At 41.0% G+C, this 15,231-nt stretch overlaps 1 protein-coding gene across 6 annotated transcripts in view; it reads right to left on the bottom strand.

Moving 5' to 3' along the window:
* GULP1 (GULP PTB domain containing engulfment adaptor 1) overlaps positions 1-15,231 on the bottom strand; it is a 168,060-nt gene that overhangs the window by 72,993 nt on the left and 79,836 nt on the right. For all 6 annotated transcript variants that reach the window (XM_081182112.1, XM_081182110.1, XM_081182113.1 and 3 more), the window contains one exon: positions 5,947-6,006. In XM_081182112.1, coding sequence (XP_081038238.1) covers positions 5,947-5,974 — 28 coding nt within the window. In that variant the 5' untranslated portion in view covers positions 5,975-6,006. The remainder of the gene's footprint in view (positions 1-5,946; positions 6,007-15,231) is intronic.

Raw genomic sequence — 15,231 nt, 5'->3', positions numbered from 1 at the left:
TTCCAACCCGGAAGTCGGTCCCCGTGGAGAGAGAAAAAATGGCACCACAAAAAGAAAAAGCACAGAATCCCCAACACTGATCCACTGAACGGCTGTGGGCCGGTTCCAGGAGGCTCATGGGCCGGAACCGGCCTATGGGCCTTAGGTTGCTGACCTCTAGTTTAGCTCATTCAATTCAATTTTATTTTATTGAGTTTAGCTAAGTCATGAACCTACTTATTGGCTTAGGCAAGTCACCATGCCTCAATTTACACCTCACATCTGGCCTATGGAGATAATACTGGTACCTTTTTTTTGAAGATTGAAGATAACATTTTGAAGATGACTGAGGTTGGTGTGACCTGCTTTGAATATTCTATCCAAAGCATGATGTTTGTGCTAAACAAATAGTGCTGTTACTCTCTAAGTTGGCCTAAAGTCCTAAAGTTTCTACAAGAGAGGAAAATTTGTTGCCATTCTATATATACTTTCTATAGATTTCATTCAGCCAATGGAACAATATATTCCAGGCATAGGCAAACTTGGCCCTCCAGATGTTTTGGGACTACAACTCCCATCATCCCTGACCACTGGTCCTGTTACCTAGGAATGATGGGATTTGTGGTCCCAAAACATCTGGAGGGCTGAGTTTGCTTATGCCTGATCTATTCACTTAGGAAGCTCAGGTCTTATGACAGTTATGGTGCTACACTTCAATTTAAAAAAAGTTATCCAATGACTGTTAGGGTACAGGGCCTTGTGTGGGACCCAAGATGCAATGTTCCCTTTGAGAAAGGGGCAAAGCAATAACTCATATTCTTATACAGTTTTATAATCAATGAGTGACACCAGATATGCACACACAAATAACTGGAACCAAACCATCCAAATGGCCTGAAAACATATTCTGCCCTAGAAGTGTAGGATGTTCCCGTGCTCTCAATAATATTCAGAATGTGTATCTGTCAAGCCTAAGAATGACATGAAAGGGGGGTGATTATGCTGTTCATGAAAGTGGAGGCTGAGTACTTTGTACACTTCCTCTAAAGTATGTTGTGCCAATATACGACACAAGGATTCTATAAATCCTCCATATATATTATGGATAAATAAAATGGAAAATTATATAGACGATGCAACACTTGGGCTGGTGCTTACCAATCTTGCAATTACGTAAATTTAGCTTAAATAGTGAGAGCCTATCCATATCCTCCAAAGGGCTTCACTCATCTAACTAAAAAGCCAGAAAGATGAGTATACCCTTGACTGCGAATCCCAGAACATGTCAACCAGTGGAGTTGAAGGGGAAGACTAGAAACGGTTTCTAACTAAACATTAAAGTTCTGATTCTCAAAATTCTGATGAGAACTACTGACACCGCGTTGGAAGTCCAATGGCATAATTCACAACCTAAAGGAAATAAATGAGTGCTTCCATTTATTCTCTCTCTTGCCTTCCATTGCCTTAGTTGTGGCCATCATACCCTAAAAAAGGAAGATGTGCCACACTTTACACAGTCTGTATGTTTAGAAATTGGCAATTTCATTACCAGCCCATTCAAAAGCAACTGATGTCTATAACTTTCTTTCTTATGCCTTCCAGAGCATTAAACTTTTTACTTTCTCTATTTTCACAAATGCTTGTCATAAAAAATATAAAAAATCATCATGGTCTAACTTGGATGTCTGGAGATGCACACCTATTCACAACCCATAATGTTTAATAGGCAATAACCTCAGGAGATTACATTTAGAACTTGCTGTTGAGTTCTGTGTGGCTCAGGTTTGCATACGACTGCAATTTCTCAGTACTGCGCTATCTGTAATAGGCCAATACCTCAAACCTTTATAATTTAATGTCACTGTGAATATCTTCCACGTTACAAGATCTAGTCACCTGTAAGCGATTACTGCCTTCATAAAATGAGCATCGCCTCCCTTCTAATGTTAAGCAATCTAGCTCTCCTTTTTGGGACAGCTGTCTCAACACTGAACTTTGCTCTTTATATGATCATGGCTGCCATTGCTATCTTTATAATCAAGGAGAGCACGCTAGACTACAGGACAACATGTGATTAATTTGTGGCTGATTTGACTGTTGATAAATTACCCAGGACTCAACAGAATTTCAACACGCTGTTTAAATCCTCATCCATAGCCAAAGCAAAGCCTAAGCACAAGTAACCATAAGCCAGTTAGATCATCCCCTGGCATCTGGTATTGAATGGGGAGGTTGCATTCCTGGCTGTCATTACCATTCAGGACCAAGAAACTCACCCTGCATTAAGTTTTCTAATCCTCATTTAATGTCATTCATATTGATGGCAAAAATACAAACGACACCAAACTCCATAAACTAAATATGCAGTATGTGAAAATGTCTCCTCTCTTTTTTTTGTGCTTTAAAACCTTTCTTCTCATTTTTAAAAATTTTTAGTCACCAATGCCAGAACTACCATGGTGTGGTTCTCGGGGTCCAGGAATATCTGTAAAAGGGGTGTCTAGCTATGGAGGCCCTGCATGGCATAGCTCATAGCTTCTCTGAGTTATTCAAGCCCCTTCGCCATGGCAAGGCAGTGATCCATGAAGAAGATCAAACCTATCCATTCTGAAGGAAAGCAGCCCTGAGTGCTCACTGGAAGGACAGATCATGAAGCTGAGGCTCCAGTACTTTGGCCACCTTATAAGAAGAAAAGACTCCCTGGAAAAGACCCTGTTGTTGGGAAAGATGGAGGGCACAAGGAGAAGGGAACGACAGAGGACGAGATGGTTGGACAGTGTTTTCAAAGCTACCAGCATGAGTTTGACCAAACTGCGGGAGGCAGTGGAAGACAGGAGTGCCTGGCATGCTCTGGTCCATGGGGTCACGAAGAATCGGACAAAACTAAATGACTAAAAACAACAACAACAACAGCTATGGAGGCCACCCGAGCCTTCAGTGAGAAAGCTGGACCCAGAAGCACCCACAGACTGCAGACCTCCTCCTTTGAGAAGCGGGTGCCACCCTGAGCAGAACAGGCCAGTTTCTCACACGCAGGAACCAGTCTCACACATTGCTTCCATCTTGGCAGGATTCAAGCTCAAAAGGTCTACATTTGGCCACAGAGTCTGCACTTAGACCAACAAACGAAGCTGTGTGTCTTGTGTAAGGAAGGAGACACGTTTGGATAACAGCTGGATTTTATATTTTCAAATGAGGGTGCTGATTTGTATTTGGATCTAAGAATACAGGTTAGCATTAACTGCACATTCCTGTCCCCCTCCCCCTCCCCCTTCCCTCTCCTCCTTTGGTGTAGCTGCAAGGATACCGGGAGCATTTGCTTCTGTTTCCAACAAACGGTGGTTAGCTTTATGATGGTTCGCTTTAGCTTTATTCTTATTATGTGGTTAGCTTTAACTGAGATTTACCTGAACATGGAAGGATTGTAAACCGGGATTTGAAGTTGGCTTATTTGGATAAATCACCATTACCAAGGTAGGTATAATCACAAGCAACAGTAAGTTTAGAAAGGAAGAGAATGCTTCCCTCTTTGTTGCAACAAGAAGAGGAGAGGGATTGTCTTAGTGCCTGAGCCTCCGTTTCATTCACATAATAGTACACCATAGTTTAGTGTTATGATTGAAGAGTGTAATTTGATACTTCAAAAACAGAAGCATTTTAATTTTTTTTGCCTTTATCTCAGTACTTTGGCCAAATCTAATGCATCACTCTAAAGTCAGAGCAGGTAGGAGGTCAATTTTTTTAGTCTATAGCAGATGCATTTGCCATATGGGCTGTATGTACAAGGCACAATGAATGCCACTGCTTTATAGATTTACGCAACACGGAAGAAGAAATTTTCAGAAATACTCTAATGGTTCCTCATTGCTCAAACATTTTACAGTCTTTGAAAAGAAAATGAAGCATAAAAGGACACCCCCCCCCATCGAAATACAAACTTAGCAGTCCAAAAGCAATTACTTGTGTGTTTGTTACTATTCATGAGACCCGATAACATAAACAGATGTTTCATTTTATCTCATGGATTTAGCCCCAGGATCAGAGTTCAACACACTAAGGAACTGGATTCATGAAAGTTAACTTTCTTCTCCACAATAATAAACAAGAAATTGAAAACGGACTAGAAAGTGAAAATAAAGGCAAACTTCAGATGGAGTAGGGGCACACTGTCCAAGGATTTTCAGTAGAATGTCTTCTCAAAGGGATTGTGAAATCTTGGTTATTTATTGAAGAAGAAGAAGAAGAAGAAGAAGAAGAAGAGGAGGAGGAGTTTGGATTTGATATCCCGCTTTATCACTACCCGAAGGAGTCTCAAAGCGGCTAACATTCTCCTTTCCCTTCCTCCCCCACAACAAACACTCTGTGAGGTGAGTGAGGCTGAGAGACTTCAGAAAAGTGTGACTAGTCCAAGGTCACCCAGCAGCTGCATGTGGAGGAGCGGAGAAGCGAACCCGGTTCCCCAGATTACGAGTCTACCACTCTTAACCACTACGCCACACTGGCTTATTGCCTTTAATTGTGCTATTCTTGAGGCTGGGCTGCCTCCTTCTGGGGGCATTTAGAGTGTGCTGGAGATGTACTTGAGTCTTAGGCAGCATCCTGAAGAAACCTTGAACTGAAGAGCATCTGATCAACCACCTCACAGTGCAATCTGGTTCAAAGAAGTGCTTGGTCTTCTTCTTCTTCTTCTTCTTCTTCTTCTTCTTCTTCTTCTTCTTCTTCTTCTTCTTAATATTATTATTATCAGAGGTCTCAGAGTGGTTCACAAAAAGATCACAATATATAAAATCAAAATAAAACCAATAACCCAATAACACCCCCCCCCAAAAAAAAATGAGCCACATTTTAAAATGGCATAGGATGTCAATCAGATCAACCAAAGGCCTTGTTAAAAAAGAACATTTTTGCCTGGCGCCTAAAGGTGTGTAATGAAGGTGCCAGGCAAACTTCTCTGGGGAGAGCATTCCACAGACGGTGAGCCACTGCAGAGAAGGCCCATTCTTGTGTTGCCACCCTCTGGACCTCTGGAGGAGACACACGAAGGAGGGCCTCAGAAGATGATTTCAGGGTCTGGGTAGGTTCATATGGAAAGAGGCGGTCGTTGAATTATTATGGTCCTGAGCCATTTAAGGCTTTATAGGTCAAAACCAGCACTTTGAATTGGGCCTGGAAACTAATTGGTAGCCAGTGCAGTCGGACCAGGATCGGTCTAATATGCTCAAACCGTCTTGTAACCTGGCCGCTGAATTTTGCACAGGCTGAAGTTTCCGAACCGTCTTCAGAGGCAGCCCTACGTATAATTAATTGCAGTAATCTAACCATATGTTATTGGGACCTTAAGGGACTGCCCAGCTGAATGCTGGGCAGCTCATCTTCCATGCTGAGTTGACAATGAAACCTACATTAAAACAAGTGCTAGGTAAAAGTAAAGGACCCCTGACAGTTAAATCCAGTCGCAGACGACTCTGGGTTTGCGGCACTCGTCTCACTTTACTGGCCAAGGGAGCCGACGTTTGTCTGCAGACAGTTTTTCCAGGTCATGTGGCCAGCATGACTAAGCCACTTCTGGCCAAAGCAGAGCAGCGCACGGAAATGCCATTTACCTTCCCGCTGGAGCGGTCCCTATTTATCTACTTGCACCTTTTGGCATGCTTTCGAACTGCTAGGTTGGCAGGAGCAGGGACCGAGCAATGGGAGTTCACCCTGTCGTGGGGATTCGAACCGCCGACCTTCTGATGCACATGTCTTTCGAGTCTTCACTCGGGGTATGGGGAGAAGTGGCACTTATTTCTTCAAAGTTCTAGTTTAGATACAGTATTGCACATCACCCTTGAACAGACTTTCCTTAAAACTCCTTGGACAGTGTCCTCTAATAATAACTTTTCTATGTACTTTTGAGGTCTGCGTCTCTTTTCAGTGCTACCCTCATTTTTCTGCTCTGATATAAATGCAATTCAAACTGCTTACCTTTCTTCCTACTAAAAGCACGATTCATGATGAGAAATCACCCAGTGTGTGTAATTTAATCTAGAAAAAAATACAATTAAACATTAATTTTACCAATAAGATTTTTCAGGTATCAGTTTCATGTCACAAACAATTCGAAAAAATATTTGAAATCAGATCAGTCTAGTTATATGAAAATGCTTTTCTTTTTTTCTTTCTTAGTTTGAATTTTATGGTATATTAGGTTGAAAAAAATGATATTTTTTTTAAAGGCAGCAATTACAAGGAGTTTTGTACTTCTCTTCATTAGATTTACTTCCAAGTAATAAGCTATTGGATTATTCTGTATACTGCTGTATAGTCGATGCCAAATTTTGTTATAGTGTGCTATATAGCTATCATATATTTCTGTTCATACTGTATAGTCATATGTGTATAAAAATACACTTTCTATTAAATCAAAATACACATTCCTGATTTCTTTTGCTACGAGTCACGATCCAGCAGAAGTGATAACGAGACTAAACTTTTGTTGGATCCCCCCCTCAATATTGCCACCATTGTTAAAGGAAATATTGTTCCTGATTTACTCAAAATTACTGCAGAGGCAGCTAAAAACCAATTTGCTTAACATATATAACAATAGCAAAAAAATATTGCAGAAAAAAATAGAACCTGAGTCATTTAATTTTCCTAACAGTTGCAGTCACATTTTTATTTTCACCAAAAATCTAATTTTTATTTTTATTTCTAACCAATAATGAGATTTAAACATTATTATGTTTTTAAAATATGCTTCGTTCAAATTAGTCCAGTAACTACTATGCATTTATGCTATCTTTCAGTGAAACTATGTCTTGAGATCTGATACTTATTAATGTAGAATGGTTAATGCAAAATAATTAGTAGTAATTTCCCTCGAACATTTGATTAGCTCCAATCTATGTAATAGCACAGTACTACTGTAGTAAATATAGTATAGATATGCTACTATTATGAGAACTATTAACAAGCAGTAAACATTGATGTGGACAAAACAGAGTATACTGTGTAACATTCAGCTCAACAAGAAATGAAGTGTCAAATTTATTCAAATGAATAGCAATTAAATTACTTACCACACACCTAAATCAATTTATTCCTCTGGAGTACTTTTCACACTTTTGTTTAATTGAAAAGTCATTGTTATTGAATCGTTTTAACTGTGATAACGTACAATTTGTGAAGCTTGTGAATTAAATCAGAACGCACATAACAGGAATTCATTAGCTTAATAGTTTACATAACGTCTAAGATTAGACCTCTCTAAGGAATGCAATATCCCAGCTTACCATAGAACCATAAGGTCACCTGACACTGGTCCCCACTCTTATGTTCATGTAAAGTAACTAGGAAACCTTTACAGTGGTACCTCGGGTTACATGCGCTTCCGGTTAAATATGCTTAAAGTTACACACTCCGCTAACCCAGAAATAGTGCTTCAGGTTAAGAACTTTGCTTCAGGATAAGAACAGAAATCGGGCTCCAGCGGCACGGCGGCAGCAGGAGGCCCCATTAACTAAAGTGGTGCTTCAGGTTAAGAACAGTTTCAGGTTAAGAACGGACCATTGGAACAAATTAAGTACTTAACCCGAGGTACCACTGTATTGTACATTTCTGTTAAAGTACACTCATCATATATGAAACAGCATTTTCCTGTTGCAAAAAACAACAACAAGGCACCTAATAAGAAGTGTATTTTCTAGCATATAATGTCCTGTAATATACAGTGGTACCTTGGGTTAAGAACTTAATTCGTTCCGGAGGTCTGTTCTTAACCTGAAATTGTTCTTAACCTGAAGCACCACTTTAGCTAATGGGGCCTCCTGCTGCCGCAGCGTGATTTCTCTTCTCATCCTGAAGCAAAGTTCTTAACCCAAGGTACTATTTCTTGGTTAGTGGAGTCTATAACCTGAAGTGTCTGTAACCTAAAGTACCACTGTATAGAGCATAATACATGCAATAAAAGCCAAGATTCAAAGATACATTTAGTACAATCTAAAAGACAAACCACAACAGAAAAAGGGGCAAGAAGGTAGGAGGCTGAAAATTTATTTTATTTTTAAGGAAAGAAAAAGGGAAAACTGAAATCTTAATGACAAGAGTTAAAGCAGGCTTCCTCAACCTCAGCCCTTCAGGTGTTTTGAGACTACAATTCCCATCATCCCTGACCACTTGTCCTGCCAGCTAAGGTTCATGGGAGTTGTAGGCCAAAAACATCTGGAGGGCCGAGGTTGAGGAAGCCTGAGTTACAGCACTCCAAATGAGGGAGAGGAGGGAGAATCAAAAACAGATGAACCATATTTTCCTCTCTCCTGCTGGGGCTGGGCAGTGGGGAGCATATTTTCCCTTTTGTTCTTTCCTGTTCTCTATTATTTTTTTTAAGTTTCCTTCCCACTGATTGCAATGGAAAGGAATTAAACTACACCAGTTTAAGCAGAATGAGTGAGCTTTGGAACCTGCAGATCCACAGTCTCCTTCAGCATAGCCCCAGAATGCCTCCCTTTTGCCCTCTCCAGTAAAAGGTAAAAAGGTAAAGAACCCCTGGATGGTTAAGTCAAGTCCAAGGTGACTATGGGGTGGCAGCGCTCATCTCACTTTCAGGCAGAGGGAGCCAGCGCTTGTCCACAGACAGCTTTCCCGGTCATGTGGCCAGCAGGACTAAGCCGCTTCTGGCACAACAGGACACCATGTCACAGCTTGGAGGGACACTTGCTGCAGATATTTCTGCAACTTTTCAGAGGAGGCATGTGAAGTTGGATCTCCCTCTCTTCATGCAAAGAATCTTGTTGTCCTGGCAGTCACTCCCAGGGACCCTAAGAACACAAACACAGACTTGGAAATGTCCTTTTGATCTCCATTAGATTTATTTCCAAGTAAACATCCGCAGGATCGGGCTGTGAAACAGCTTAAGTTCAGTTACGCTAAATGCCTGGACAGTCACAATGCCAAATTTCGCTACAATATAAACATTTTATGCCACCTTTTAAAAGGGGGCTTAAAAGAAAAGAGTTATGGTATGATAGCAGCCTTCAAATAATTATATGAAGAGAAACAGAAATGTACACATACTTTTGATAGGGGCAATAATAATAATAATAAAGCAATAAGTCCATGCCTCAATATGCTAAAAGAGTTCAAAAGAATATGTTCTTTTTTTACATGAATATGTAAACATATTCATTTCTAACTCTTTTAGCATATTGAGGCATGGCCTTATTGCACTAACAGCCAGCAAAATATGGAATGAGCCAATAAATACTGGACATCAAAAGTGCCCATCCAGTGGCGTAGCGTGGGGGGTGCAGGGGGGGCCGGCCGCACCGGGCGCAACATCTGGGGGTTAGGGTTAGGGGGCGCAAATCCACGGGTTAGGGGGCGCAAATCCACGGGTTAGGGGGCGCAAATTACTTGCCTTGCCCCGGGTGCTGACAACCCACGCTACGCCACTGTGCCCATCCTTTTCAACTCCTATTTTAGCAAAAACACTTTCTGCTCAATAGCCATTCACAACAATTGTCTCACTATCTAAAACTCAGGAATGGAAACAAAATAACCATCGCAACTCTTCTAAATGTTCAGAACTTAATGTTATTAAATATCTTCTTCGGAATGTAGAAACAAACCACGTTCCAAGGACTATTTTAGTAAATCAGTCTCACCAGAGCTTTATTTATAAAGGGATGCTGCATATTAGCTAATTAACTAGATATGAGACCGCTAGGTTAAGAGACTGCAGCTCCCATACGCAAGCACAAAAACATTACAACAAAGACAATTGAATAAAAAGCATTTAATGGAACAGTTTCATATTATGAAGATTAGCTCTGGATCCGCCCTGGAAAAGCAATTTCACGCCTTACAAATTCCATAAGCATGGAGCAAGACACTGATTTCCTGGCAGCTGGGTAGTAAAGTCTTGTTCTAGATGCACACAGAGTGAATTTTGCTCTGCAGCCATTGTCCAGCTGCCATAATTCATAGATAGTGGAATTCAGCTCTCATATATACAAGTTTTGACAGTTTTGGCAGACTCAAGACATTATTTCAAAATTTCTTCCTGACTCACCGAAAACCACCTTCCTGCCTTTTCATGCTGTTTCCTTTAAAACCATATTCAACCCAACTAGATTATCCAATGCTGAAATTCTACAGAGAAACAAAAAAAACACAGTTGCCCTACAAAGGTTTCAAACCTCAAGTACTACATAACCCATGGCGCAGTGTGATTTATAAAAAACACAGGCACCCCTTCTTTCAAGAACCAAACGGAAACGTAATACATTTCCATAACTCCCCATGAATTTTGCAATAATGACTGCAAAACCATGCAGCGGAGTTCCATTTCATAGTTTCTGGTAATTGAAATTAAAGGTGATTTCTCAGAAATGTTTCAAGCGAATAGTAAGTTGCCTTCTGTTGATGAACTATGATACAGCCTACGGTTGATATTAATCAGTACTAAAAAGTTGGAAACAATGCAAACTTCATAAGCATTTATCTGTAAGTTACATTACTAACATCCCAAGCTGTTTAGGCTAAAAGAGTAAGTTGAGCAAGACAGGCTGTCAAACTGCATGTTTGTTAGTTCTTGGTATAAGCTTTTGTGTGCATGCACACTTCTTCAGATACACTGAAACAGAAGTTGCCAGATCCTTCTATATATTGAGAAGGTGGGGAGGGGTATTACTCAGAAGGGTGGTGGGAATCGGAGATTGGCAGATAGCTGAGATGAGCCTGTTGACGACTCTTAACGACTGCAATAGGTCTTACAGGAAAAGGCAAGGGGTGAGGAGGTGAGAGATGGCTTAGTCATGTATAATGTATAATGAGATAAGAATCCAATGTCTCTATTCAGACCAGGTCTCTCCATTGTTTTAAGTTTGGTAATGAGTTGTAATTCAGCAGCTTCTCTTTCCAGTCTATTTCTGAAATTCCTTTGTAGTAGAATGGACAATGACAGTTCTCTTTCTCAAGCTCTGGGAGGAAGACCTTTCATTGCCTACAGACAGCCACCCAATCTTAAACAACTCCTAACCCACAATAATACTACAACCAGACTTAACACGGACACTGGCACCAGAGCCTGCAATAAACCCAGATGCCAACTTTGCTGCCACATACACCCGGACAACACCATTACTGGCCCCAACAACATCACACATACCATCTCGGGACTATTTAATTGCTCATCGTCTAACATTGTGTATGCCATCAAATGCCAACAGTGTCCTTCAGCTCTCTATATTGGACAAACAGGCCAAACCTTACGCCAAAGAATAAATGGACATAAATCTGACATCAAGAATCACAAAACAGAGAAACCAGTAGGAGAACACTTCAATCTCCCAGGACATTCTATACAAGATCTCAAAGTAGCTGTTTTACTACAAAGGAATTTCAGAAATAGACTGGAAAGAGAAGCTGCTGAATTACAACTCATTACCAAACTTAAAACAATGGAGAGACCTGGTCTGAATAGAGACATTGGATTCTTATCTCATTATACATGACTAAGCCATCTCTCACCTCCTCACCCCTTGCCTTTTCCTGTAAGACCTATTGCAGTCGTTAAGAGTCGTCAACAGGCTCATCTCAGCTATCTGCCAATCTCCGATTCCCACCACCCTTCTGAGTAATACCCCTCCCCACCTTCTCAATATATAGAAGGATCTGGCAACTTCTGTTTCAGTGTATCTGAAGAAGTGTGCATGCACACGAAAGCTTATACCAAGAACTAACTTAGTTGGTCTTTAAGGTGCTACAGGAAGGAATTTTTTTATTTGGACTATGGCAGACCAACACGGCTACCCATCTGCATGTTTGTTGTTGTTGTTGTTGTTGTTGTTGTTGTTGTTGTTGTTGACCTTTCTAGCATTGTGGATACAACTGCAATCAAACATTTAAAAGTACACTATGTTCAAAGTATAATTGCTATAAATTGTAGTGCATTTAGTTGTCCCGTGTCTACCAGCAGGGCAGTGGCATGAGACCACCCAGAAGCAATCTGGATGTTTCAGTATAACTGGAGGATTCCCAAGGTATGCAGAAAATTATTAGTTTGCAAACTTTTAAAAAGGAAAGGGTGGGAGATGCCAAGCTCCAACAGGAACTGAGCATGTTCATTATATTCCAGGAGGCATGGAATATGGAAGGCATCTGAAGTGTGTGTGTGAGAGAGAAAATGGGTGATAGAAAATTGCTCTGAACTGATAGCAGCTTGTAATATTGTAGAATCGTCCTTGTGACATCACAATTTGAAGAGAGACATTGAAGCCTTATTATAATATATACTGAAGTGGATGCAGCTTGTTAAGAGATACTACACTTGGACTTCCACCAAAGACTCCTGAATAAGATTATCTGTCATGGAATAAGGGGAGAGGATCAGGAACTGATTAAATAACATGAAGCACAGAGTAGAAATGAATGCACCAGTTTTTCAATGAAGGGTTATAGAATGTGGAGTCGGCCAAGGACCAGTATAGGGACCTGTGTTTTTTTAAACTTGCTCAGAATCAAACTAGAGTTAGGAGTGAATAGTGAAGCAGCCAAGTTTGCTGATGATACTAAATTGTTGAGGGTGGTTGAGACACAAAAGGATTGTGAAGAGCTCTTGCAGTGACTGACCTGGGTGGAATCTAGAAACATAAAAAATGCTGTGAAAATGCTTTTATTTTTAAGTGTTTTGAAAAATACATTGAATTTGCCATAAGCTCACCATCTCCATCTAGTGTCAAATTTGTATAATGAACTCAAAACACACTTAAAACGTTATACAGTGGTACCTCGGACGTCGAACGGAATCTGCTGTTCAACACTGTTGAAATTAATCTAATTTTGACACAGCATAGACTTTTGTGCACTAATCTCCTCCTCTGGAAATTAAGTAGAGAGTCGCTTGCCCTCCAAAGCAACAAAATTCCAATGAGTACAATTACTACCAATACTTGTACAGTGGTACCTTGGAAGTCGAACAGAATCTGTTCCGGAAGTCCGTTTGACTTCCAAAATGTTCGGAAACCAAGGTACGGCTTCCGATTGGCTGCAGGAAGCGCCTGCAGCCAATCAGGAGCCGCAGGAGCCGCGTCAGACGTTCGGGTTCCAAAGAACGTTCGCAAACTGAAACACTCACTTCCAGGTTTGCGGCAATCGGGAGCCAAAATGTTCCACTTGCAAGGCGTTTGGGATCCAAGGTATGACTGTATTTGCAGTTGTACAGCTATGTCCCAGGACTTGCAGTGACTGACCAGGAATGAGATATTGGGATCATAGTAGATAGTGCAATGAAGCTGTTGACCTTGTTACATGCGTGAAAAAGGCAGATTCCATGCTCTGGGTCATTAGGAAAGGATATGGGGGTTGGGACTGCTGATATCATATTGCTATTATACAAACTGATGGTGTGACCACACCTGGAACTATACACTTTGTACAGTTCTGCTCACCTCACTTCAACAAGGATATTGTAGAGTTGGAAAAGGTTCAGTCAATGGCAAGTAAAATGACCAAGGCAATACAGCAACTCCCCCATGAGGCAACATTAACACATCTGGGGAATTTTAGTTTAGAGATAATGCAAGTAAGGGGAGACATGATAAAAATGTATACAATTATGCATGGTGTGAAGACAGTGGATAAAGAAAAGCTTTTTCTCCCTCTCTTGTAAAACTAGAGTTCAAAGTACAGTGGTACCTAGGGTTAAGAACTTAATTCATTCTGGAGGTCCGTTCTTAACCTGAAACTGTTCTTAACCTGAAGCACCACTTTAGCTAATGGGGCCTCCCACTGCCGCTGCGTGATTTCTGTTCTCATCCTGAAGTAAAGTTCTTAACCCGAGGTACTATTTCTGGGTTAGCGGAGTCTGTAACCTGAAGCATCTGTAACCTGAAGCGTCTGTAACCCGAGGTACCACTGTAATCCCATCAAGCTGAATGTTGGAACATTCAGGACAGCCAAAAGAAAGCACACAGTGCATAGTTCAGCTAAGGAATTCGTTTACATAAGAGGCAGGGATAACTACCAACTTGGATGACTTTAGACAAATGGGGAAGGGTAATACTATCCATGGCTACTAGTCTTGACAGCTATGCTCTGACTCCAGGGTCAGAGGATATATGCTTCTTCATATCAGTTGCTGGAAACTGCAGAAGAGAGTGCTGTTGCACTTAAGCCCTGCTTGTGGGCTCCCAAAGGCATCTATTTGGAAGAGGATGCTCGATTGGGTGGGCCACTAACATTATGGAGCAGGGACACGGGCCGTGCTGTGGTCTAAACCACTGAGCCTCTTGGGCTTGATGACCAGAAGGTTGGCGGTTCAAATCCACACAACCAATTGAGCTCCTGTTGCTCTGTCCCAGCTCCTGCCAACCTAGCAGTTGGAAAGTATACTGGTGCAAGTAAATAAATATGTACCACCCTGGTGGGAAGGTAAATGACATTTCTGTGAGCTCTGGCACTTGTCAGTGTGTCCCGTTGTGCCAGAAGTGGTTTAGTCATGGTGGCCACATGACCCAGAAAGCTTTCTACAGACAAAGGCTGGCTCCCTCGGCCTGAAAAGCGAGATGAGCACTGCACCCTATGGTTGCCTTTGACTGGACTTAACACTGGGGACCTTAACTGGACCTTAAAGTGGGGTCTTCTTATGTGAACAAGGGAAAACAGCGTAATACTGATGAGATACATGTGGCCTGGCAAGGCTTTTCCTGCTGGCGTCTGTAACTTTCTGCTGCTATTGGATATGTTTTTTATGGATTGGTCATTCTTACAGAAGTAGTTCTTGGCGACATGTCCTACAGGGCCTTGAATCAGCTATCCCAGCAATAAATAAGTATATAAGCAGACAAAGCCTTATTTAATATAGCTGATCTGCTAAACAGAAGGTTACGCAGATTAAGCTCCTTGATTAAATTATGTATGGTAATTTGTATTAAAAGAATGATGCATGACTTGCGCACTGTTAGGATTATTAGAATGTTTAATGCCTTGTGCCAATGCATAATAAATCCTTCAGTAGTTATTTATTGAAGGGTGGTGGTTGTTTTACCAAAATCACTGAATACTGAAATCAGGATATTATGGATGATTTCCAACATTAGTCACGTTCAATGACATCAGTGAGTTGTATCCAATGAAGTTTTACTCTACTGAAATTATTAGGCCTAAATTAGACCTGCTCGTTTTTCCATTGGGTCTACATTGAGTATAACCAACACTGAATCGCAACCTAAATGATTTCGTAGTTGCTATAATCGAAAGTAACTTTAA

Source organism: Podarcis bocagei (assembly GCF_964188305.1).
Source record: "Podarcis bocagei genome assembly, chromosome: 1".
Lineage (NCBI taxonomy): Eukaryota > Metazoa > Chordata > Lepidosauria > Squamata > Lacertidae > Podarcis > Podarcis bocagei.
The sequence above is the reverse complement of the archived record's forward strand: the minus strand, read 5'-3'. Positions and strand labels throughout refer to the sequence as shown.